This window comes from Manis pentadactyla, chromosome 14 (genome assembly GCF_030020395.1).
Source record: "Manis pentadactyla isolate mManPen7 chromosome 14, mManPen7.hap1, whole genome shotgun sequence".
NCBI classification, from domain to species: Eukaryota; Metazoa; Chordata; class Mammalia; order Pholidota; family Manidae; genus Manis; species Manis pentadactyla.
The window spans coordinates 84,342,738-84,366,806 of NC_080032.1; the positions used below are offsets into that span (position 1 = coordinate 84,342,738).

General features: G+C 37.2%; 1 protein-coding gene across 2 annotated transcripts in view; it reads right to left on the reverse strand.

Annotated features, from left to right (window-relative positions):
* Positions 1 to 468: 468 nt before the first annotated feature.
* Positions 469 to 24,069, reverse strand: part of AMN1 (antagonist of mitotic exit network 1 homolog) — a 42,340-nt gene continuing 18,739 nt past the window's right edge. The window contains exons 2-7 of one of the 2 annotated variants that reach the window (XM_036889438.2): positions 23,638 to 23,770; positions 19,613 to 19,757; positions 16,670 to 16,887; positions 16,294 to 16,350; positions 12,683 to 12,794; positions 469 to 907 (exon numbers count right to left, since the gene is read on the reverse strand). In XM_036889438.2, coding sequence (XP_036745333.1) covers positions 834 to 907; positions 12,683 to 12,794; positions 16,294 to 16,350; positions 16,670 to 16,887; positions 19,613 to 19,757; positions 23,638 to 23,770 — 739 coding nt within the window. In that variant the 3' untranslated portion in view covers positions 469 to 833. Of the gene's footprint in view, positions 908 to 12,682; positions 12,795 to 15,609; positions 15,756 to 16,293; positions 16,351 to 16,669; positions 16,888 to 19,612; positions 19,758 to 23,637; positions 23,771 to 24,069 lie in introns of those variants that run through there. The other variant, XM_036889440.2, reaches the window with a different exon arrangement.

The following is a 24,069-nucleotide window of genomic DNA, read 5'->3' on the forward strand; positions in this document are numbered from 1 at the left end:
CAGGGAATATGATGAATTTGGGGGCAGTTTAGGCATAGTATACTTCAGAGAATTCTGTGACTACACAAGAGTAATATGTTTCATTTGAAAACTAAGACCTGTTTATTTCATAATGTGAAATCTATAGAGCTTCAGGAAACAACCTTTGTAGTGATATTTTGTATTTACTCATTCTTACATGTTCCTGATTGTAATTTTTAAGGGAGAAAATTCATAAATGAATAGCATGTATTTGGGAAAAGTGGCCATGAAAATCAGTGAAATCAGTGACTGGCCAAGGGCCTCAGTAACATTCACATATGAAATGCCTAAGGTGTATGACATCATAGATCATAATATTTAACTTTGTTTCCCTGAAATATTAAAATTTGTGAAGACTTTACAGGCCTGATGTTCAGCCTTGTTTTTGGCCAGTAGGCATTTAAATACTTCAGGAATGTAGGAGCCAGAAAATACCTAGGAAGGCAATTATGCTTTTAGAAATACCTTTATTTAGAGTTCTAATGGTTATCCATGCTGTAATTTTCTCTTCTAACAGCTCAAATATCTAGGTAGGAGAAGGGGATATCCAGGAAAAACAAATTATTTTAAAACTTTGTTACTTAAATCGACACCACCTCCCTCTTCCCGGCCATACATCAGAGGGCATGCTAGGGTTCCCATTTCAAAAACAATGACTCACTAACAAACATAGAACAATAGCACTAGTAAAACGTTTAAGAGTCTGGTTAACTTCAAAGCACAAACCACATTATTGGAAAGCCAGCCTTCAAGACCACTGTCTTCTGGGAAAGCAGTATGAAGATCATAGCTTTGATAAGCCTCAACAGGTGTCAATAAACAGTCCAAGTCACCTGCTTTAGTTTGTTTGGGCCTACTAATTGCTCCAAGACTTCTCGTGAGTGATCTACAGAAGGAACAAAGACAATATATTAATTCATGGTCATCAAACATATTTAATGTGACCTCGTGTATAAACTGGGTATGATGATAACATATCTCATAGGGTTATTTAGAGGATTAAATGAGGTAATGTATAAAAAATAGTATACAACAGGGAAGGCACGTAGTTAAGGGTAACTATTATTAGCTGTAGTGCACATATAGTAAAATTTTTTAAAAACAGGTACGTATTATTTTTTCTGTAATTTCATCTTAATTCCACCAGCCAGAGAGTAACAAGGTAGTTTCACCATTAAGCTGTGTATAAACGTTCTCAGTGTCCTAGCAGGAAACAGATGGAGCACGGAGGTGGAGGGTTTGAACAGCATGGCATGAAGTTACGAAGGAGAGAACATTAGAGACAGCCAAAGGGTGTGGTGAAGCACCTGGGGAAGCTGCAACAGGCCCGAAAGGCTGGGGAGGGAGCCGTTACCAGAACAGGACAAGCCGACAGCTGAACATTTTTCCTTGTCATACAATATTATTATGGAGCATGATTTTTAATAGATAATATATGAATTCATTATAACTTAACTAATTTGCTGTATTGACATTTAGATATTTATTATAATTACTCACAATGTATAGTACTGATTTTAATATGGTTTATATCTCTTTTGCAGTTTTATGCCTTAAAAATATTAAACAGCAAAAATACTGATAAAATTTTATTACTCTAAAAAATTGTAAGTTTAACAGACTTTTTCCATAGACACAACATATGTTGTATATACAACATGCCTCTAACTTAAGTCTTGTAAATTTTCTTAAATTAGTGGTTCTTAGAGATTAAAAAAAAAAAGGAGGTCCAACATATAGCTACTAAATTTTATTTTAACCAAAACAAAAATAAACCAAAATACCCAGATTTAGTGCATGGAAGAAAACTAAAGCTTTTATGGAAATGAGATGTTATAGTTTGGAAAACAAAGGTTTACATCGGCAGCTAATTTTAAAAAGGCAGCTTTACTCTTTGTCATTAAAATCTCATTACTTATTATAGAGGAAATCTGTTATACAGGAAATCTAGATTAAAGGCAGGTTTCAATTAGTGTGAAAGGGAAAAAGGATGGACAAAGAGATACACAACTGTGTCAGTCACCGAACAAAACCGGAGTGGCCACACTAACAGAAGAGGCAGGGGGAGGGGGGCCAGTATCAGCCTGACAGCAAAGCCAGATAAAGACAGCACACACACAAAAAGCAGACCAATGATCTTTTATGAATATGTACTCAGAAGTCCTCAACATACTCAAAGGGTTATACATACACCATGATCAACTGCAACTGATCACAGGAATGCAAGTTGGTTCAACATCTGAAAATCAATTAAAGTGATATACTGTATTATTTTCCTATTGCTACTGTAATAAATTACCAAACCTAATGGCTTAAAGTGACACAAGTTCATTACTGTACAGTTTGGATGCCAGAATTCCAGAGTGGGGCTCCCTGGGCTAAAATCAGCGTGAGCAGGGCAGCTGTCCTCTCCGGAGGCTCTAGGCGAGACGCCACCCCCTCGCCTTTCCCAGCCTCTAGAGCCACCACACTTGCGTTCCTCCACACTCGGAGTGAACAGCACTGGACGGAGTCCTTCTCATGTACCATGTCTGGTTCTCCTCCTTCTGCCTCCCTTTCCAATTTTAAGAACCTTTATGATTATATCAGGTCCACCTGGCTAATCTAGGACAACCTGCTTATTTTAAAGTCAACTAATTAGCAACTAATTCCATCTGCAACTTTACATAACATACTCAAAGGTTCTGGGCATTAGAACATGGACATCTTTGGGTGAGGGCATTTTTCTTCCTATGACATATGCCATATGAACAGGATAAAGGACAAAAACCACATGATCATCTCAATATATTGACACAGAAAAACATTTGACAAAATCCTACACTTCTGATAAAGACATTGAACAAACTAGGAAAAGAAGATAACTTCCTCAACCTGATACAGGGCATCTATGAAAAGCCCATAGTTAACATATTTAATTATGAAAGACTAAATGTTTTCCCTCTGAGATGAAGAACAAGACAAGATTTCTGCTCTTCCCACTTCTATTCAGCATTATGGAGGTTCCAGCCAAGGAAATTAGGGAAGAAAAAGAAATAAAAGGCATTCATGTTGGAAGGGAAGATAGTTGGAAAAACTATCTGTCGATTATATAATATTGTGTGAACAGTGTCCTAAGGAATCCACTAAAAAATTAGAACTAGTAAACAAGTTCAGCAAAGTTGCAGGGAACAAGATCAATATATAAAAATCAAATGTTTATCTATACACAATCCCAAAATGAAATTAATGTTTATATTACCATTCCATCTACATGCCATAAATGGAATTTACGTTCCCATCAGAAAGAATAAGATACTTAGGAATAAATTTAACCAAAGAAGTGAAAACTTATAGTCTGAAAACTATAAAGCATTGTTGGAAGAAATTATAGATCTCAATAAGTGGAAAGACATCAATGTTCATTGATCAAAAGACTTAGTATTAACATGGCAGTACTTCCTAAATTGACTACAATGCAATCTACCAAAATCCCAGTTGACTTTTTTTTTAGAAGTCGACAGATGATCTTAATACTTACATGGAAATTGAAGGGACCCAGCACTGTCAATACAAAGAAGAATAAAATTGTAAACATAGTCCCTGATTTCATTTCAGCTGGTGTTTCTAGGATTATTTTGGCATTTTTACTAGTTATGAATATTGTCAACATTATATATAAATACTTGTGTTCTGACTATATTTGTGTCATTCTTCTGCAGGAATTTATTATTTCACGTCAAGAAGACACTTTACCCTCTAATAGATAGTAAGCATACAGTTTATTTTTATGTAATCAAAATTTTTTGATGCCAGATGGCAGTGTTACATCACTCAAAGTCTCCTCAGGCAGAAAATATAGAGTATTTAGGACTGAGTTTAAAAAGTAGGAATATTTAATGCTTGTGTGTTTATTATGATGTAGGGAGAAACTGTGGGCTCTCTAACTATTTCATCGTCCCTTACCAGAACACTGTAGAAGCTGTAGGGAAGGAAAAATAATTTTCCCTTTACCCTTCTGAGTTCTTGGCTGAGACCCCCTGTATGAAAAAATTAGTATGAGAAAAACAAGTTTATCAACATGTGTATTTCACGTGTACATGGGAGATACCCAGGGAAATTGAGTAAACTTCCTGAGATGGTGTGGTCCCAGCCACCACCTCACGTACCATCTTCAGCTACAGACGAAGATGCTGGGGTGGGTGAGGAGGCCAGGGATGGGAGGTGACCAGGAAGAAGCACTGTAAAAAGGGTAAGGTTTGCCATACAGACTTAGGTCAGTGTCTTCTCCATTAGGAAGATTCTCTTGTGATTTAGAGTCATGCTCTTCCTAGTACAGAGGGAGAAACTGACGGAAGGGAGACACAAATGGAGATTTCATCTATAAATAACATTTCTCTTACAAAAGGGTAATTTCTGCCATTTTCAGTATATTCTAGTGTCTGCAGGTTTTACAGAAATAATTAGCTCAAAATGATCCTTATGCCAAGGAGGCATATTATGGGGTGGCATATTCTGCTATTCTTCAAAACACAGACTGTCAGGGCTGAAAAAACACCCCAAAGGTCATATATATATCAATCCCACTACTAATGTTTGAAGTCACTCCCTTATTTCTTTCCCTTTTCTAGTAATAGTTAAGCTACTTGACACCAAAGCCTCAGGAAATTGCTCTGCTGGGGAAAGAATTAGAGATTGTGGATCAGGTGACTCAGGTTTTTAATTCCAGTTCTGGCAACTGTTTCTAAGATGTGGGGCAAGCCACTTAAATTCACTGTGTCTCTGTTTTCTGATCTTTAAGACACAGGCATTGTATAGATGACTTCTAAGGAACATTTCACCATTTCCCTAAAAATCTATGACTAATATATGCCCACTATGAAAAGATCACTTTCATCATAAAGGAGGCCGGCAACAAAGACAGAACTTCAAAGGGGTACCTTCTATTTCACATAAAGTATGCAATGCTTTAAAAGAAGGTATGTGTGGCAATCTTCAATGAGCCAGAACAAATAGTTCTAAAATTCATATGGAACCACAAAAGACCCCAAATAGCCAAAGCAATCCTGAGAAGGAAGAACAAAGCTGGGGGATTATGCTTCCTGACTTCAAGCTCTACTACAAAGCCACAGTAATCTAAAGAATTTGGTACTGGCACAAGAACAGACCCATAGATCAATGGAACAGAATAGAGAGCTCAGATACAAACCCATGCACATATAGCCAATTAATATATGAAAAAGGAGCCATGAATGTACAATGGGGAAAAAACAGCTTCTTCAACAACTGGTGTTGACAAAACTGAATGACCACGTATAAGAGAATGAAACTGGATTACTGTCTAACTCCACACACAAAAGTAAACTCAAAATGGATTAACAATCTAAATGTAAGACATGAAATCATAAAACTTAGAAGAAAACATAGGCAAAGAGCTCCTGAACATAAGCATGAGCAGTTTTTTTCTGTACACATCTCCCCGGGCAAGGGAAACAAAAAACAAACAACTGGGACTACATCAAACCAAAAGGCTGCTGTAGGGCAAAGGACACCGGCAGCAGAACAAACAGGCGTCCTACAGGATGGGAGGATATATTTGTAAATGACTTGATAAGGGGCTAACATCCAAAATATATAAAGAGCTCACATGCCCAACACCCAAAAAACAAAGAACCTGATTAAAAAATGGGCACAGGATCTGAACAGACACTTTCCAAGGAAGAAATCCAGATGGCCAACAGGCACATGAAAAGGTGCTCCACATCACTAATTATCAAGGAAATGCAAATTAAGACCACAATGAGATTATCACCTCATACCAGTTAGGAAGGCCAACATCAAACAGACAAGTAACAACAAATGCTGGTGAGGATGAGGAGAAAGGGGAACCCTCCTACACTGTTGGATGGGAATGTAAATTATTTCAACCATTGTGGAAATCTGTGGAAGTTCCTCAAAAAGCATCACTATGGAGTTCCTCAAAAAGTTAAAAATAGAAATAACATTTAACCCAGGAATTCCAGAAAACATGATCACAGATTCAAAAAGACATATTCACCCCTGTGTTTATCACAGCACTATTTACAGTAGCCAAGATATGGAAGGAACCTAAGTGTCCATAAATAGATGAACGGATAAGGAGGATGTGGTACATATACACAATGGAATATTATTCAGCCATAAAAAGAAAACAAATCCTACCATTTGCAACAACATGGATGAAACTAGAGGGTACTATGCTCAGTGAAATCAGCTGGGCAGAGAAAAGACAAGTACCAAATGATTTCCCTCATTTGTGGAGTATAACAACAAGCAAAGCTGAAGGAATAAAACAGCAGCAGACTCACAGACTCCAAGAAGGGACTAGCGGTTACCAAAGGGAAGGGGCTGGGGAGGGTGGGGAGGGAGAGAGTGTGAAGGGTATTAAGGGGCACTGTAATTAGCACTCACAATATAGGTAGGTCATGGGGAAAGCAGGGAAGGCAGTACAGCATGGAGAAGACAAGTAATGACTAATTGCATCTTACTACACTTAATACAGTGATTGCCATGGGGGTTGAGGACTTTATAATATGGGTGAATGTTGAAACCACAATTTTGCTCATGTGAAACGTTCATAAGATTGTGTATCAATGATACCTTAATTTTTAAAAATGATTGTATATCAATGATATTTTTAATTAAAAAAAGAAAAGGTGTGTGTGAGGGGGGTTGATATACATCTTGGCATGAAAGGAAATTAAGGAGCCTCCAGCCTTGAAGCTGTTCCGTACTCAGGATGGCATACATATCTCACTTCACCTGTCTTTGAATTGCTCATGTATGTGGGGATCCTTGTATGTATGAAATTAAATTTGAGTCTCTCCTGTTAATCTGTCTCATGTCAATTTGATTCTTAGACCACTGAGAACATTGAAGGGTAGAAGAAAAAACTTCTTCCCTAACAAATACTATAGTGAAAAAAAATAAGGCTGGCCGATGTTTTTAGTGATCAGGGTTCTAAAGCCTCATTACAGTGACTGACAGAAAGTTCTGTCATGCTGGATTAGTAATGAATGAATAATGATGAGGAAACAAAATAATATAGGGCTCAGAAAAAAGTAAAATATGAAGTAAAAACAGCTGTCCTTTAAGCAAGGAATCAACTTTAAAGGAAAACTCTGATGCAAACCACTTGGGTCTCAAAATATTTTTGTGGTAAATTTTGACTTATTTATGATAGAGGAATCTAAGTAAAGTTCTTGCTTGTAAAGTAATCAGGCTGAATAAAATTCTCACATATGATTAAAATTTGGGTCAATTCAATCAAAAGTCCGATTTCCTGTTAGGTTTTCCTGCCTTTCAGTGTAAAACATGAATTACCCTTGTGTTGTCTCATTGCCTTATTGCTCTTGTAAAATCTAAACTTCCTTGCCCACAAGTACTATGAAACATGTTTGGATAGTGTCCACGAAAAGATAACTAATGTCACCTTGAAATAAAGACAGTCTAATTTGAGCCAAACTGAGGACTTAGCGTGGGAGACACAACTTCTGTGGGTAGAAGTGTGTCCCTAGGGGCTACAGTCAAGAATGTTTTATATCCTGGGGAGGCAGGCAAGAAAGAACCTCAAAAGATTACATTTTATTACAGATATACAGTGCTAAAAATAGGGTTGGGGTAGATACACATACTGGTGCCAAAGGGAATTGAGGGGAAGGGCAGACATTCTTGCCTATCCTATTGTTGCTGACCAGAAAATTCTTGACTTGAGTACATTTCTGGGGGAGATGGAAACTGCAGTTAGGTTCGGTATTAAGTCCCAGTTTGGTGACAGAGTGACCCCATGTTGGGCCTGTGGTTTTCCTTTTTAACAATAATTAGGAGAAACTGAAATGCGTGTCTGTTGTAGGAGATTAACAAAGGTTGTGTGAGTTGAACTCACTGATAATCAGTGCAGACTGAAATTAAGAATTTAGTTTTAAAATTATTTTCCTGTGTCTTTAACATCTATGAAACCACATTATGACTTACAATATTTTATTTATTTTTAGGGGAGCCAGGGAGAGGCTTTTATTTAGAGATTAAGTGAGAGGACAGAGCTCCTGGCTCACACCAGGAGGGGACAAGAGAGCCCAGGGTGGTGCGTTGTGTGGGGTTTTACAGGTGGCTGAGAGACAAAGGGCTGGGGATGCAGACCTGCTAAGTGGTCCCCAAATGTTTATCTTTGAAGAGACACTAAGTTTCTTATCACGACTTACAATATTTTAAATGGCAGCCTAGTTTTATTGTCCCCAGAAAAAAAAAACAGGGAGCTTCTCATATTCTCTAGACATAATTTATAATATGAGGTTCTGTCTACAGTTTGACTATAAGGTTGAGAAATTTATAAATATTTAGAAATATAGAAGACAAACCTATCAACAGAAAATCTGACGGGAAACTACGGTGGATGCTGCCAATTTAAGGGTCAGGTTGCTTTGAGGATAACAATATTATAATTGCACACATATATGCACATATATTCTTTTTATAGAATATAAATTATATGGTCTTATATAGTCATATATAGCAATCACATGAATACATAAGCAAGAAGGGCCATGTTATATAATGTGTTATGAAAGAAGAAAGAAATTTCATTTACCTGGCAAAACAAAAACATTTATCTTCTTTGGAGAAAAAAAACTAAAAATTAAATATAAAGTGAATATATTAGCCCACTTTATTTTCTTTCAATGATAGTAGCAAAAATACACACTGATTGTAATGCTGATAGGAAAGAGGGAAAATAGAGATGATCTAGTTGTTGAAAAACTTCAGTTTCTTCAAGAACCTTTTTTAATAAAAGCTATTGTGTATGAACTCTTTTGGATTATTATGAGATCTCCTAATTTCATGACTAATAATTACACAAGGGAAAGATGAGGTCCAAAGTGTTCTGTGTTAAACAATTTGGGGAAATGCTTTGTTAAAGAGAAAGTTAAACAAGTTTCTTAGCTATGGTTTTCTCAAATACCTTTGATAAATCATTATTAATTATAGTGGTATTTTGAGTTTCTCAAACTTTTTGGACATACAAACATTTTTTGTTTAATGCTATTGTGGAGGGGAAAGATGTTTCCTCTATCCTTCAAGGTTCTTCTGGCTGGTCTAAGAATTAAATTGACATGAGACAGATTAACAGGAGAGAATCCAGTTAATTTGTACATATGGAAGACTCATAGATATGGTACCTAAGAAGTGACCCAGGCAGGCAGTTTTATACTTTTTAGACACAGAAACAGTAAATTTGGGGGCAACTGACAGGACAATGAAAACTTATGTTCAATTAGTAGGTAATTCTAAACAGAAATTGGGCTGGGGTAGTAAATTAGTAAAAGTAAGAAGTTTTGTTTAATAGGCTTCTTCAGTCCTGAATTCCGTTTCTGGAGATAAGGTTGTCTCAGCTGGTGCAGGGAGATTGCCTGGCACAGGAGAGATTTATTTCCTGCTTTCTGGAGGCAAGGGAGGGCCAGACTGTCCTTGCCTTGGCTGTTTCTTAATTAACTTTAAATAACAACAAATGACTAATATGTCACCGTAGTACATCTTGGGGTGGCCTGCCAGGCACTCTGACACTACACCTACAGTATTGCAGGATCTTCTAGAACATGATCATACATGCAACGATGGTGAGTTCAAGGGATTTAGGGGCAGAGCCAGGAAAAAGATATGGCCACAAGGTGGCAGTAGGGCACAAGCTTTACCAGGGCAGTGCTTGGACCCATTTGGGTGTAGCAGTCAGTCCTGCTCAACAGGAGACTTTCCAAAGCAACAGTGTGTGTGGAGGGACCCTACTCTCAAGAGGGGAGGCGGAGGGAACTCCCAGAGGACTGGATGGGGGTTATGTATCATGATGCTGATTGGCATCAAAATAGGGAGTCTCTGGGTCAGAGAGCCCCAAAGGGCAAGAGGGACTTGGGGTCTTTCATAGCCTGGGTTTTATCTTCTCTGTGGTAGTGGATGTTGAGACTCTAGATGGTTACTTAGGCTGTATTTAAAACCATGGGGTGAATAAAAATTTGAGTTTGGTGCTGGTGGGCTTTCAAACTAAAGTCCCAGTCCGCTGTGAAGAAGTGAACTGCACAGGGCCAGTGTGTAGAGGCCATCTGTGCCTCATTTATGTGACAGAAACACAGCCAGTAAATGCTGGATTAAGTGATCGTCCAAGTCAAAAATACTGTTATGTATCCCAAATATTCTGAACTTCTGTCATTTCAGCGTCTACTTCTACCACCGTATTTTCCAAACATGAAAACAGAAGTGATTTTGAAAGATACTGTGTTTTTGCTCCAAATGTTGAAGTTGGCTAATAATTCTCCTTAACTGTAAAGCAATGATTCTCAAAGTGTGGTTTGTAGATCTGACAGTCTGAGACCTTTTCAGGGTTGTGAGCTGAACTAGGCACTTTATTCATGAAACACCCTTTTTACTTGAAGTCATGACTATCAAACTAAGGTTAATCAGACTTGGCTACCTGGCAGACTATTTATTGAAAAAGAACAAAAGGAGCCTGTCACTTCAAAGAAAACAAATGACAGATTTTGCTGCCAATGATAAAATTTTAGCTTTCAAGTGAATTCTGGAAAATGTGTAGCTGCCACTGTGATCTTGAAAACTATCCAGTACCTTTCTGATGAGATCAGTGGTGATATTAATAAATGTGATTTGTGTGTGTGTGTGTGTGTGTGTGTGTGTGTGTGCGCGCGCGCGTGTGCACGTGCAATGGGTCGACATTTGGAAGATCTACACACATCACAGAGACCCAGCATGTTCCAGACTGCCAGTGCATGATATTATAAAATCATGTACGGGTAAAAGATCCATTCAAAATGCAAGTAGACCAATAGATGTTAAGTGCATGTTTAGTTGCTAAATATTAACCAGAGCTAATTAAGTTAAAGTGGGCAAAGGGGGCTTTTATAACATGTTGTGTAGCCAAGTTATCCTGAGACAAATATAGCAGAACATAAAACAGAATTATTTCAGCTAAGGTTCCAGGGCTGGAGATAACAGCTATCTTATTCCAAAATGAGATTCCAGATCGCCTATACCTGACATCAAACGTTTGGCTGAAAAGTGATTTTGGAATCTATGGTGCTTCATCCACTCAAAGATACTTGTGATGAAGTGGGGAGGGACGGAGAGTTGGGATTTGAAGAAATGATTTATTTGAGGACAGCTGTGATTTGAGTTCTAGAAAGAGGGCTGGGCTGTTGGCTCTTCCTTTGAGCCCAGTGAGAGGGGACTCTACAGAGATCAGTCAGAGAGTATGTCCCTTGGAGCTTGGGGGACCCAGCACACATCTTCACTATCAGAGAATAAAAAAAAAAAGTCAATGGCATCTGAGATTTCATCTGGCAGTATGGAAAAATTAGTCCCCTCAGAGCAGATTTGTAGTTAAAACAGTGTGAGTCTCATCTGCTTGTTCAAAATACTGGCTAGATGCACACATAGCTCAGTGGGTGGATTTACACACCTCTGGTTGGTATTCTGAAAAGATTCATTATCAAAGTTGTTGTTACTACATTTCATATATCTCCTCTACCTTAAAATAATAGCCTACTTGTTCGAATACAATTTTCTGCCTTGTTTGATGACCAGAGAGCCTCTGCCCTGCCTTCTTAAAACCGCCAGAATAAGGTATATGTGCACCAATCCCCTGCACTCAGCTCCATGAGTTTTACTGGTTCTAAATGATTTTCTTAGAATTATTATTAAGTTTTAGCAGTTAAAAACCATCCACGACACAAAATTCAAAAGGCACAAAGCGTGTGTGGTGAAAGCTTTTTCCTACTCCTGTCTCTCCACGACTCTCCCTGTTAACAGTTTCTAATGTCCTTTTTGGCTCCAGGGTTTTGAAAAATGTCTTTGCTGAAAATAAGTTAGTCTTCGTTACAGATGCCGCTGCTACCCAAATGCAATCTGTGGTAGGTTTGGTTTAGCTCGGCCTTCTGAACCTCAGAAAAAACAGCAGTTGTCAAAAGGACTTCCAAGGTAGTAACTCAACCTAAAGAATAGCTGTTTGGACTGTGATCAGAGAAATGAGCTGGAAGGACTGAGCATAAGTGCTGATTTCAAGTGAGATTCGGGTTGTACTGTGGTATGGGACCCGTGCCGGGGGTCACGGGAGGGGGTGAGGCTCTGGCTTGGGGCCATGCTGATAGTATTGCTGCTCTCACACAGGCCAGGTGGGATCTGACTGTTTTGTTCTCCCTCAGTGAAGTTTCACATTAGCCTACAAGTCCAAACTGTTCTAAATCTCAGTGGTGACAGCTTGATGCGGTTGCAGTTAACTGGTGCCTTAGCCTGTTTGATTCCATGACCTTGAATCTCTGTATATAAATCATCACGATTCGTTTCAGGACACTACCAGCATCCTCATCCTCATCAGAGTTAACATGTACTGAGCACCTACCATCGACGCTACCACCAGGACCATCATGACTAAATTCACTGAGCCCTTACTATGTGCGGGGCACCGTATAAAGTGTTGTTCAATAATTATCATGACCAAGCTTGTGAGGCAGGTGTATTATTATTATACCCATTTCACAGATGAGGAAACTTCATAAGGGAATGGGCTAAGTAATTTACTCAAGGCCACACAGTTATTAAAAGAGGACGTCCGGATTTGAACCCAAGCCGTCTCTATGCTAACCTGTTATCAGGGGGCATCCATGGAAAAGTAATATATGTATCTGAGGACAGCAAGTCAGGACAGCTTCTACAGCCTCATCAGTCAGATTCACACAATGTCCCATATGAATCTCCTATTTAAAAATAAAAGATAATCAAGAGAAAAAAACAGATCTATAAGAACAGTATGAAAAAGCTTGGGAAATACTCTGATACATAAAAGAACCAGATTATCTACTTGCAAGAAAGCATTCTATAGAAAGGACCAATGTAAGTTTGCAATAACTTGTAAAATATAGAAGCTTTAAAAGTTTAATGCCTGACCATTTTATAAAGTATTTGGCAATATCTGTTACAACTGAAGAGGAGTATATGCCAGAACCCAGCAATTCCAACTGCAGATGTCCACTGTACATAAACTCTTGTATATGTGCCCAAGGAAACAATTTATAAACACACCCACTCCAATATTATTTGTAACAGTAAAGACATAGAGAATGGGTAAAATAAATAGTGGTTTATTCATATAATGGAATAAGATAAACCAGTTAAAATGAAAAATATTTAATTGTATTAATAGACAAATCTCAAACATAATGTTAGTTCAGATACCTTGGAAAAGAGTCTGGTAGTATCTTATAAAGCTGAACATGTACTTACTGTGTGACCCAGCAGCTCCATTCCTAGTTGTTTACCCAAGAAAAATGAAAACATTTATCTACACAAAGACTTATATGCAAATTTCCATAGCAGTATTCATAATAGTCCAAAATTGGAATAACCCAAAAGTCCATCAAATGGTGAGTGTATGAACAAACTGTCATATCCACACTATGGAATACTACTCAGCAAAAAAAAAAAAAAACCCCAAAACAAAAAAGAATGAAACACTGACACATGCAACAACATGGACGAATCTCAAAAACATTATGCTAAGTGAAAGAATTTAAAAAAAGTAATAAACAAAAGTCTATATATTGCATGATGCCATTTATAGATAATTATAGATAAGACAGAACTATAATGACAGATTAGTGGTTGCCTGGAGGGGGTGTGTAGAGGCACAGCAGGGGATTGATTGCAAAAAGATGGGAGAAAACTTTTTAGGATGATGGAATGTTCTACACTCAATTCTGGTGGTGGTTATAAGGCTGTGTAATAATTACCAAAATTCGTCAAACTATATACTTAAAATGGGTGAATTTTATTGTATGTAGATTATACCTTAATAAAGCTTGAAAAATTGAAAATAAATCTTGAATAAAAAGCAAGTTATAAAAGAACAAATACATTATGGAACTATCATTTAAAATCTAAAACATAAAGCAGTGTATCTTGTGTATGGATTTATATCAATATCCATCTATAGATAAAGTATCTAAATATGCAAGAAAAGATATACAGGCATCTTTAGAATAGTGGTTACTTCTGAAGGAAGAAAGGGGGAATTAATAAGGGGATAGCTTTAGATGTAACACATTTTTTTAAAAAAGAACTGAAGTAAATACAGAAAATGTTAAAATTCAAGTGGTTGATCCACAGGTCTCTGTTGTATTACTTTCTATACTTTTCCATGTTTGAAAAATTATGCATCTTTTGTTTAATGTTTTAATTGGGAACCCTTCTGCATTGCTGGTGGGAATGTAAAATGGTACAGGTGCTGTGAAAAAAGGATGGGAGTTCCTCGAAAAATTAAACATAGAATTACCATATGATCTAGCTATTTCCTTTCTAGATATATACCCAAAAGAATTAAGCAGAGACTCGAACAGATATTTGTGCACCTATATTCATAGTTGCAATATTCATACTAGCCAAAAGGTGTAAACAAGTATCAATGGATGAATAGATAAACAAAATTATGTATATATATATGTATGTACATATGTGTGTGTGTATACACACACATACATAATGGAGTATTGTTCAGTCTTCAAGGGAATGAAATTCTGATACATGCTATAATAGAGATGAACCTTAAAAACATTAAGTGAAGTAAGTCAGACACAACAGGACTAATATGTGTGATATTATCTAGATATTATCAATTATATCTAGAATAGGGAAGTTCACAAAGACAAAGTAGAAGAGAGGTTGTAGAGGATGGAGGGGAAGGGGTCATGGGGAGTTACTGTTTAATGGGTAAGGAGTTTCAATTTGGGATGATGAAAAAGTTCTAGAGATGGATAGTGGTGATGGCCATACAACAATGTGAATGTACTTAATTCCACTGAATTGTACACTTAAAATGGTTGAAATGGTTGATTTTATGTGTATTTGGCCACAATAACATTTTTTTAAGAATTGTGGAAGTAAGATTTATCTAACAGCAGGTAAGTATGTATATTTATGGTAGTAGTACTTCTTTTCTCCTGAAAAGTTGATATTAAGTTGTTGTACATATTATAATCAATCACATCTTATAAAAAAAGGAAACCTGAGTATACTGCGAACTCATAAAAATTGATGCAAAAAGCATCCTATGTTATAAACTGGCCAAAGCTAAATTCACAACATCACCTTTATGGGAAACAATTTTACAATATGAATTTAGGACCATTAAGGTAGTATTTATACCTATTGGTTACTTGTTCCATTTTTGGGAGTTCATTTTAATGATGGAAGAAAAAAAATCATCTGCCCCAACCATGATTATTTCTAATAGCTAAAAACTGGGAATAATCTGAATTACCAACAATAGAAAAATGATTAAAGGGAAGAATGATACACCATTATGGACTCATTTTGTCGTCTGTTACACCAGTGTCTAGAATTTGGCAGGTACTTAAATAAATGTTGAATAAGTAAAAGTTTACAGAAAATTAAATGTTTAATCATGAAGATTACAGGAACTTATAAAATGACTGTAACACAAAGTTAAGAACATAACATTTATTTTTTTATTTTATTTATTTATTTATTAGATAATTATTTTTTATTGAAGGGTGATAACATTTATTAAAGCACTACCATGTATCTGGAACTGCGGTAAAACCAGGGTTTTTCTGACTTCTCCCGTGATAGTGACCTCCCAGTACTAGGAAGCCTTCCGTGAGGGGGGTTCGATGGTGGTTGAAGTCTTTTTGATGCTCTAGCTTTTAGGCAGAAGGTGGGGACGGAGGAGCATGTTTCAGACAAAGCCTTTTTTTTTGCATTTATTGGTCCTCAAACATGTTTAAGCTCAAAATAATTTTTAGGCCACAGTGATATATTCTAGATCCCTTCATGAATATCAAGAAAAATACAATGACTAGAGAATAAGTAGTCCTGTAGAAATAAGTCAGACATGGAAATTCTAAAGAATATCATTTTATAATGATAAACTTTCATAATCTCCACCCATAATAAGGCTATCCTTAAATGTGTTAGAAGCTAAAATTTCTGGAAAACAAATACTTTCATTGGGAGGAACATAGGTTTTTATTTTAAAGTATACCTTATTGCTTAATTTTACCAGTTTTTCTTTACTCTGGGAATAAAGAGGTAGAAGCCAAGAAAGGAAAAACAAAAAAATACTCCACGGAAATACCTAACTGATAATGAGGCATTGGTTGTCTGCTACATTTAAAAAATAATTTCTGAGGAGAATATAAAAATTTAGTTAGTATCATTTTATAGATATTTTTAAATTACCTCTAGTTTCTTGGCACAGGGTCCACTCACAAGTGCAACCACACCGTTATCAGACACCTAGGCAGAGGGAAGAAGTGGGAGAGCGCATAAATGGAGATGATGAAAGTAAAATTTTCTAAAAATTAACATTTAGACATACTGTTAATTATTGCCTCCCATTCAGCAAATACGTATTTTAGCCACACACATATCTTCTACCCTTACTTAAAAATAATTGAGGGGAATGTGCCAGATTGCATCACAATTATTGAATCATCAAGGCATGAAGTGGTCAATGACTTCAACAACAGAAATAATCACGTTCTCCTGATAAGTCAGGGTCATACGTTGGGAAAACACATGCAGTCTCTATATTTGAGGTCTATGTTTCATTTACCTGAGTAGCTGAAAAATCAACACACTGCAAAAATGGGCAGTTTTCCCCTAATGCATGTAAGGACACATCGGTAATGCCTAAGCAGCCCCCTAAATCAATGATCTTTAGCAGCTGGCAGTTGAGTGCAAGAGCCAGGACGCCTTCATCCGTGAGACGGCAGCACCGTTTCAGAGAGGCTTCGCGCAGGTGTGAGCAAGACGAAGCCACAGCTTTTACTCCTGAGGGAAGACACAGGTATGCAGCAATGAGCTACGCGTGTATCTATATGAGAAGGGTGACTTTCATTTTAGCATCACCAGTACTGATACATTCAATTGGTTGTTAGCCTTTTTCAAAGCCCATCTGTGAGCATATACTTATATTCCAGTGATGCTGTCATTACTTAAAACCTTTTTTTAATGTTTCAGGAACTCTCTACACAGCATGTAGCATATTACTCAGAATATCTGCGAGTACTGGTGAGCTTTTATTGTTTACAAGTAGATTTGTTTTAGGAAATAGCCAAAAGCCATTCAGAACCAAATTAGGTAATTCACAGTAGATGATTCCCCTTTTTGTTAAAAAAATTTTTTTTGAGGTATCAAGTTAATTTCCTTGTGGACTCTGAAGGGAAATCAAAGTTAAATTGCCCCAGTGTCTCATGTAATGTTCTCATGCTTATCCTTAGGAATCACACCTGTGTCTATGCATTCTTTTCCCTTTCACCCCCCCCTTTGACTGCCCTTTTCTGCTACCATGCTTCTTCTCTGTTAGCCTAGACCAATCTTACATTTTATTGAGGGTCAAGAGAAAGTCCTTAAATCCGATTAAACTGATGTAAGTGCATATTGGAGACTGATACAGGATAAGTGCCACATTAATAAAGGAGTACTTCAGGAATCTTGGGCCCTGCAGTCATGGACAAACATCACGGCACTGCTAAAAGATACTCCATGGGGACTATATCAAGCTAAAAAGCTTCTATACAGCAAAGGACACCATCAACAGAACAAAAAGGCATCCTATAGTATGGCAGAATATATTTGTAAATGACATATCCGACAAGGGGTTAACATCCAAAATATATAAAGAGCTCATATGCCTCAACATCCAAAAAGCAAATAACCTGATTAAAAAATGGGTGGAGGATATGACCAGACAATTCTCCAAAGAAGAAATTCAGATGGTCAACAGGCACATGAAAAGATGCTCCACATCGCTAATGATCAGGGGAATGCAAATAAAAAGCACAATGAGATATCACCTCACACCAGTAAGGATGGCCAGCGTTAAAAAGACAAACAACAACAAATGCTGGTGAGAATGCGGAGAAAGGGGAACCCTCCTACACTGCTGGTGGGAATGTAAATTAGTTCAACCATTGTGGAAAGCAGTATGGAGGTTCCTCAAAAAACTCAAAATAGAAAACCATTTGACCCAGGAATCCTACTCCTAGGAATTTACCCAAAGAATACAAGTTATCAGATTCAAAAAGACATATAGACCCCTATATTTATCGCAGCACTATTTACAATAGCTAAGATATGGAAGCAACCTAAGTGTCCATCAGAAGATGAATGGATAAAGAAGATGTGGTACATATACACAATGGAATACTATTCAGTCATAAGAAAACAAATCCTACCATTTGCAACAACATGGATGGAGCTGGAGGGTATTATGCTCAGTGAAATAAGCCAGGTGGAGAAGGACAAGTACCAAATGATTTCCCCTCATTTGTGGAGTATAACAACAAAGCAAAACTGAAGGAACAAAACAGTAGCAGACTCACAGACTCCAAGAAGGGACTAGTGGTTACCAAAGGGGAGGGGTGGGGAGGGAGGGAGAAGGGGATTGAGGGGTATTATGATGGGCACACATGGGGGGATCATGGGGAAGATAGTGTAGCACAGAGAAGACAAGTAGTGACTGTGGCATCTTACTACACTGATGGACAGTGACTGCAGTCCGGTATGGGGGGGACTCGATAATATGGGTGAACGTAGTAACCACAATGTTTTTCATGTGAAACCTTCATAGGAGTATATATCAATGATACTTTAATAAAAAAATAAATTAAAAAAAAAAAGCTTCATAAATGTTAAAAAAAAAAAAGATACCCCCTGGGCAAACTCTACAAAAGGGAAGGTAGTAGGTTCATGTGTAGGTCATTTTAATTGTTTTTCATATCTTAAGGAAGAACTTTCATTTATCAATATCCAGCATGAGTTTTTTTTAGTAAGTCATTATTTGTGTGAATATTTAAAAACATATGCTTCTTTGCATTATGAATAGCCTAACTTGCTAACCAAGATGGTTGCAAAATATAGCCATTACCCACAAAATTTTCCGGAAACCTAGTTAGCCAAATAAGTCCCTCTTTCTTACATTGAGAAAAAGGTAAAAACCCTATATTGAAAAAAAATGGTAAAAGTGCACTAATTCATATAATAGTGATACTGAAAAATGCAGTCTTCTGGCTAAAAGTCTTCTGCATAAAAAATATATTTTACAGACTGATAGGAAAGTGCCTGGTAGGTTTAATGGTAGGTTTAATCTGATAGTGATTTAACTTTCTGTTGTGATATTACACCAGGAAAGCCTTAACAAAGTATGAACTGGTCATTTCTTGTTCCATACCAGGTAAAATATCAAAATATAGAGGTATCCACCCATGTTTATTTCAAATATGTTTAAAACACAATGTAGTGACTTTGTGTATTTCTTCACTTTCAGCACTGGTTATAAACATGAATTCTAATCTGGATTCTTTATCTTTACATATTTTTGTTGGTAAATATAATTTTAATTTGAATTCTTTATCTTACTTTAAATATTTCTGTTGATATAGTTTCTATTTATTTCACATCTTCATATTCTCTTTGACATATCTTCTCCTTCTTTGCTCCAAAATGACCAGATGGTGAATAGTAATCTACCAATTTGCTCAATGTTAATACATACCTTTTGAAGTTATGGACATTCTGTTTTCTTTTGAGGAACTTAAATTTAATTTCTTCAGTCTTCTGCAGTTACACAGGTGCAGGAGAGCGGTGTCTGAAATATCACAGCTCCGTAGATCTAGAGTTTGGACTTCAGGGTGTAAAATCTGTAATAAATGCGTGATTTTGAAAAAGTAATTTTTCCTATAAATATAAATGTTTATTCCATATTCCATGTTTTGGTAGTCATAACAGACAAATGGTAAAGAATACAGAAACATATCTGTGTGGAGACAGATACATAAGTGAGCCTACTTCCAGTTGGAGGTGCAGCTTCTAGGGCCCCAGAAGACCTACTGGGACGCACGGCATTGCTGAATGGCTGGTAGAAAGTGAGGACCCATTAGACCTGAGAAGCAGAACCGGTGTGGTGGGTGATGCTTGCCCTTTGCCAGTAGGCTCCTGACTATTAGAGATTCTAGCTACGTTCCTCTTTGCTCAGCAGGTATGTCTTTAATCTCTCATATACCAAATGCTTACAGGGTAGTAGTATGGCTTATCTAGAACATTTACCTCCTTCATTCTTACTTTTGGGGGTAGCACAAACAAAACCAGTATTATTTAATAGTTACCTGAGGACAAAAAATATCAGATTAGTTTCAAAGCGTTGTGAGATCTCTGCCTTGGGTATTTTTCTTTTCTTTTACTTAATCTTTTTCCAAAATAGAAATGGCTTTATTTTTCTGAATATAAAAATAAGTATTATTATTGTAACACATTCAGGCAATATAAAAATTATAAAAGTGGTAATAACTATGTTTATTGGGCACTTACCAGGAACAGTACTGAATGTGTTATATACATCATGTACATCATGTCATTTAACTATTCACACACACACACACACACACACACACACACACACACACACACACACACACACACACACACCACCCCCCTACCTGAAAGACTGGTTGCCATTTTACAAGTGAGGGAATTGCGGCACCCAGAGCTTAAGTAACAACACAAAGAACACAGCCAAAAAAGGAACAGTTAGAATTGGAAACCAGGTCTTACTCCAAATGCCATGCTTTTAAACACTGTAACTAAAATTAGCCAATACCAATACCCAGAAAAAACATAACATTAATTTTGATGTTTTCTGAGTTTTTACAGATGATTTTAGAGAAAAAAGGGATGAGATCAGAATATATTTTTGTAAGATGAGTAAAATAATTTATTGTGGTTGCATGCTATTCCATTTTATGCATATACCATATTTTATTAAATGAACCCTATACTGGCAAATACTTAAATTGCACATTTAGGCTGATTTAGGAGGCGGTATAGTATAGTGATTAAGAACAGGTACTCTAGAGGCAGACTGCTGCTTGAGTTTGAACTCTATGAGTGTGATCAAGCTCCGTGTGTGTGTGTGCGCGCGCCTCACTATCTTCATTAAAATCGGGGTAATAATTTGGTGAGAAATAAAGATGCCTATATATAGCTGTCAGCTGTTTTTATTATGTGAGGTGGTGGAGATGTTAACTAGCCCTACGGTGGTAACCATTTTCCAATCTGTAAGTGCATCAAATCATCATGTGTTGTACACTTTAAACTTACACGATGTCATATTGTCAATTATATCTCGATAACACTGGGAAAAAAATACCAGAAATTAAAATTGTTGAGTCGGTGGTAAGCAAATTTGTAGGACTTTGGATAGTTAATGCCAAACTGTCCTCCTAAAAAGTTTTTTTTTTTTTTATCAACTTACACTATCACCAACACGATAAAAGCGACAATTTCCCACACTATTACCAACACTGGGTATCATTATTTTTTAAGTCTCTACTAAGCTGAAAGACAAACTGTGACTTTTATTACTAATGAGGTTAAATATCCTTTTCTATGTTACTGGTGATTTATATGTTTTTCCTTTGAGTATTCTTGATTACTCTGTTCTAGTATTTGTTTTGATTTTTTTATTGGTTTGTAGGGATTCTTTAAATTTGCAAGATAACAAACCCAGATAATCTCATACATATTGCAAAGACTTTTTTCTAGTTTGTTACTTGACTTTGTTTCTTTTTTAATTCTTGCCATAACAATGTTCATATTTTTATGTAATCAAATCCATCAATCTTTTTCTTTTTGGTCTCTGACTGTGGTGTCATGTTTAAAAGGCCTTCTCCATTCAGAGATTGTAACAAGATTTAGGAATTATTTCAGAAAGAGCTAAACAGAGATATGTGCAACTTCACAACAGATGTTAGATCTGGCTTTTGGAATAATTTTATAAGCAGGACTGTTGTAAGGATGAGGACTGGAGGGAGAGTTTAAGGAAAATCATACTTTTGTCTCTTCTGTATCATTCATCTGCTTGGACCTTTGCTATTCAGGTAGAATTAGGTTTAAAAAAATATTAAGAACTTCCACACACACAAAAAAATTTAAGTCACTGTAATATAGGCTAAAAGGATAGAATAGAATGAGGTGGCGAGGAAGCAGAGGAAAATCGCGTTTTCCATAGTGTCGTGTTGCATCTGTGGGGTAGGGACGGCCTCTGTCATCCCCCACGTCTGAACGCAGGACAGGGAAGCCCCAGCTTGAGAACAACCGGTGCCGTCCTTGGAAGTTATCTGCCCACAAAAACATTATCTTGTCCTCGAAAACAAGCCAAGAGGCCTCACGCTGAAAACAGGGAGACCTTGGGGACATGTGAAAACACCACCCCTGCTTACTGGGCAGATCCTAAGAAATCAACAAGATGTTCTGGCCTGTTCCCCTGAGTAGAGAAAGATACGAACAGCATTTGGCTGAGGTCCGAGAAAGGCAGTATAAAAATAAAGGAGCTGTGCCCCATCGGGGCTGCTGCAGCCATTGTCTGTCTGTCTTTGTTGCGTTGTCTGTGTCTTTTTTTGTTCACTCCCATTTCACCCGGGTGAGTGACATGCAGCATGTGGACCACACACACACACATCATACACATCCACAGAACCAAAGATAAGGATCTGGAGCTATTATTCTGCGTCCACATAGCCAAGCAGACTATATGACTAACATGCCTATGTTCAAATGCAAGCTACCACGAAGAAAATAAAGCATTAAAGGTACAGCAGGTTAGTGGAGAAGATGCACTAAGAAGAGAGTGGAGCACAATGACAGTGTGAAGCCCCAGGGATAGATAGTCACAGCCGCAGTGCTGGCAACGGAGTCCACTCCCTTTAGATCACAGGCTTCGGGCAGAATGGGCGGTACCGCCAGCAGGCAGGAGTTAGAACTGGAGTCTCTGTCAAAGACCAGAGTCTCTGCAGACAGTGACAGTGGCTGCAAGCCCATTCTACAGTCATGAGAAATGAAGCGCGTGTCAGAGTGGCAAAGCTAGGGCTGTAATTCAGGTTGGAGGCCCTGATTCCACCTTACAGAATAGGCACGCAGCTTTGTTGCAGGGAAGGGGTGTGAAATTACGTTAGCAGGGGCGACGTAGCCAGAAGAACGAGGGGAGTTCAGAGAGTGATTTTTTTACTGCTGATTTATATCCACGGATGGCTAAAATCTACTTAGTGGGCCGTGACCAACATTTTTAAAATGAAGTAAGGCATAATAAAATAGAGAACATCCAAGTGTATTTATATGTACATAGTATTGTTACACGTAGGTGTGGTTTGTGTACTAGGGTCACAGTGTAACATATTTCTTACTGTGGGCCTTTTTTTTGCCATTTGTTTATTCACTCTACATTTTTATTTTTTCTAGCTTTTCTGGTTTATAACTGATCACAAAGTTGAAAATTTTTTGAAAACATGGAGCTCAAGGGTGTGGTACGTGAAGACAGGGGAAGTAACTGAAAGGCTGGTGCAGAAATCTTTTTAGGGAACTATTAACACATGAACATGTTGGCTTCCTGGAGGAGAAAGAACCCCAATGCTTCATTTTATTTTAAAATTATTACAAAGCCTAATACATATCATTGCTCCCAAATCTGAAACCATATCTAAACAGTAAAATATAATATGCTTGTTTTACAGTTGTACGTACTCTTACCTCACTTATATTTGCATCTGTTATCTGGCCTTGCACACTCATTATTTTAATCAGTCTGTCTTTTATGTTGGGAGGTAAAGGTTTAATGTCAGCGATATATCTGGAAATATTCTTCATGAAGCACCAAAGGCATCTGAAATATAAACACAAACACAATATAAATGACACTGTGCCAATACCGATCCCTAATGTTTGATGCTGTTCGTTAGTAGTCCTTTCAGCAACAGGGTACATTTTATATTAATACTTACAACTTAAGCTTGGTAAGATTCAAAAGCCTGGTCTGTGCTCAGTTATGGACAAGATATTCTTCCTCTGCATTTTCTTCTAGGTCAGTCTTTCTAATCCTTAAGACACAGTTAACACTAAGATTTCAATTCTTTCATTTCTACTAGTTTTGCTACTTTATAGGCACTGTTTTATCATATCGTG